Below are 2,083 nucleotides of genomic sequence, written 5' to 3' on the forward strand. Positions count from 1 at the left end.
GCAGAACATTTCTTATTTTATACATTAAAAAACAAAACTTGTGGACGTGGTTCCATAGTGTAGCCGTTAGCTCATCTGCTTTACATGCAGAAGGTCCTGGGTTCACATATCAGTGGAGCCACAGTCCATGGTCTACGGCTATGCCACCCTGAACAAGCCCGATGTCTGATCTCAGAAGCTTAAGCAGGGTTGGGCCTAGTTAGTACTTGGATGGGAGACCACCTAGGAAGACCAGATGTTGTAGACATAAATAATAATAAAAATCAAAAAAACCCCAAAGTAAGCCTATGCTTTTTGGCTCTGTGTGTTTCTAACTTTTATGTGCATATAAATCACCTGGGACTCTTGTAATAATGTAGATTTTGATTCAGTAGATCTAGAGTGGCATCCAAGATCCTGCATTTGTAAAAGCTCCCAAATGATGCCCCTGGTGCTGGTTCAGGGACCACACTTGTGGGAGGTGTTAGCCTACACCTGAACTTCCCTTGGGAAAATCAGTAACTAGAAGGGCATGTCTATGCTTGTTTCCATGAGTGGTTTGTGACCACCTGAAATCTTTAAAGCAGAAATATTTTGTTAATTTGTGCCAAAATCTTTTCAAATGGTCAGTTCAGATACCATGTTTGAAAACTTCCATAATGAGAAGAAACTGTGCAGGGGGTGCATTATTTTAGCCAGTAGAGTCTCACCTATGAGATAGCCACCCAGCCACACCGTCTATGGAAGGAGAAGCTAATTTACATAGTTTTTGATACAGCACCTAAAGCAGTGGTTCTCAAACTACATACACATTAGAATCAACTAGGATGCTGATTAAAAATGCAGTTCTTTGGGCTTCATCCCAACCCCCTGAATCCATATCCCCAGAGGTAAGGCTCAATAATATTCATTTTCATAAAGCCCTTCCCCACACTTTGCTGCTCAGCTTTGTAGAGACCTTCACTTCAAAATGGTAGCCTTGAGAGTAAAGTCCTTTCTGTGGAAGACAGCAGGTTGGCTCTGAGGTCAGCATCTCTAACTTCCTTTTAACTGGAATTTGAGGAGTCCTGTGCTTTCTCTTTAGAAAAGGGCCCCTCCCAGTATCTTCAGACTGCCCCATAAGTGCAATGGGAGAATGTAGAAGTGGAGCTGGCAGAGTAAGAAGAAGTCTGGAATAAATAAACCAACCCAAATCCAAGCTTGTACCAAATCCAGTTTAAATAGTAAATACATTTTCTAGGGAACAGAAAGTCGAGTTTCACACCTTTTGAATCTATTTTCAGGCATCTTAGAAGAAATCAGATGATCCTGGCAAACACCTTATTCCAGTGTGTTTGTTACCACCCTGAAGAGTTCCAGATCATCACCAGTGGAACAGACAGAAAGGTAACCATTACCAGCAAGAATTAAGATCTTTCTGGTACAAGAAAAAAGAAATGAAGCATTGTGGCTGAGGGTGCAGACTCTGGAGTCATCCCAGTTCAAATGACAGTTTTGCTGTTGATCAGCTGTGTCACTTTGGAAATGTTGTGTAATCTTCTGGTGCCATCATTTCCTCATCTGTAAAATGGAATGATGATACCACCGAACCTCAGAGAGTTGCTGTGAGGATTAAAGAAATGCTCGCATATAGTGCTAAGAGCAGGATGCTTGCACATAGTAGGTTCTCAATGCATATTGATTTTTATTATTAGGAAATTTCTGAGGCCAGAAAAGAATTGCTGTGCCCAAACCAGCTGTCACTTTGACTAAATCCAAATTGAATGACAATAGAGTTCCTTATCTCTCATCACTCTACTTCATTATTTAAAATCTCTTATGCTGGAGAGTTCATGTCCTTGGTTGAAGATTGGTCCTTTTGGGAGCAATGTTTCCCCTTGGAGCAAGCAAGAGGCTTTAGAAGAGAGACACATGGAGGGGTAAGGACACTAAGGTGTCATCCACCCTGCCAGCCATGTCAGATCAGCCTAATTACCTGTATATCTAATGAATGGATTTGGATTCTTCTAATTCAGAGTTTGAGATGACTTTGAGATAATTTAAGACGTTGAATATTCTTTTCCCCTAGCTACAGAAAAAATTGATGAGTTAAAAGTATAAAAAT

At 40.8% G+C, this 2,083-nt stretch overlaps 1 protein-coding gene across 1 annotated transcript in view; it reads left to right on the top strand.

The window, feature by feature from the left end:
• The window catches only part of CFAP52 (cilia and flagella associated protein 52), a 44,548-nt gene that overhangs the window by 39,364 nt on the left and 3,101 nt on the right, over positions 1–2,083 (top strand). Inside the window, exon 12 of the mRNA XM_006922385.2 lies at positions 1,263–1,365. Coding sequence (XP_006922447.1) covers positions 1,263–1,365 — 103 coding nt within the window. The remainder of the gene's footprint in view (positions 1–1,262; positions 1,366–2,083) is intronic.

This window comes from Pteropus alecto, unplaced genomic scaffold (assembly GCF_000325575.1).
Source record: "Pteropus alecto unplaced genomic scaffold, ASM32557v1 scaffold398, whole genome shotgun sequence".
In the NCBI taxonomy this organism is placed as follows: Eukaryota; Metazoa; Chordata; class Mammalia; order Chiroptera; family Pteropodidae; genus Pteropus; species Pteropus alecto.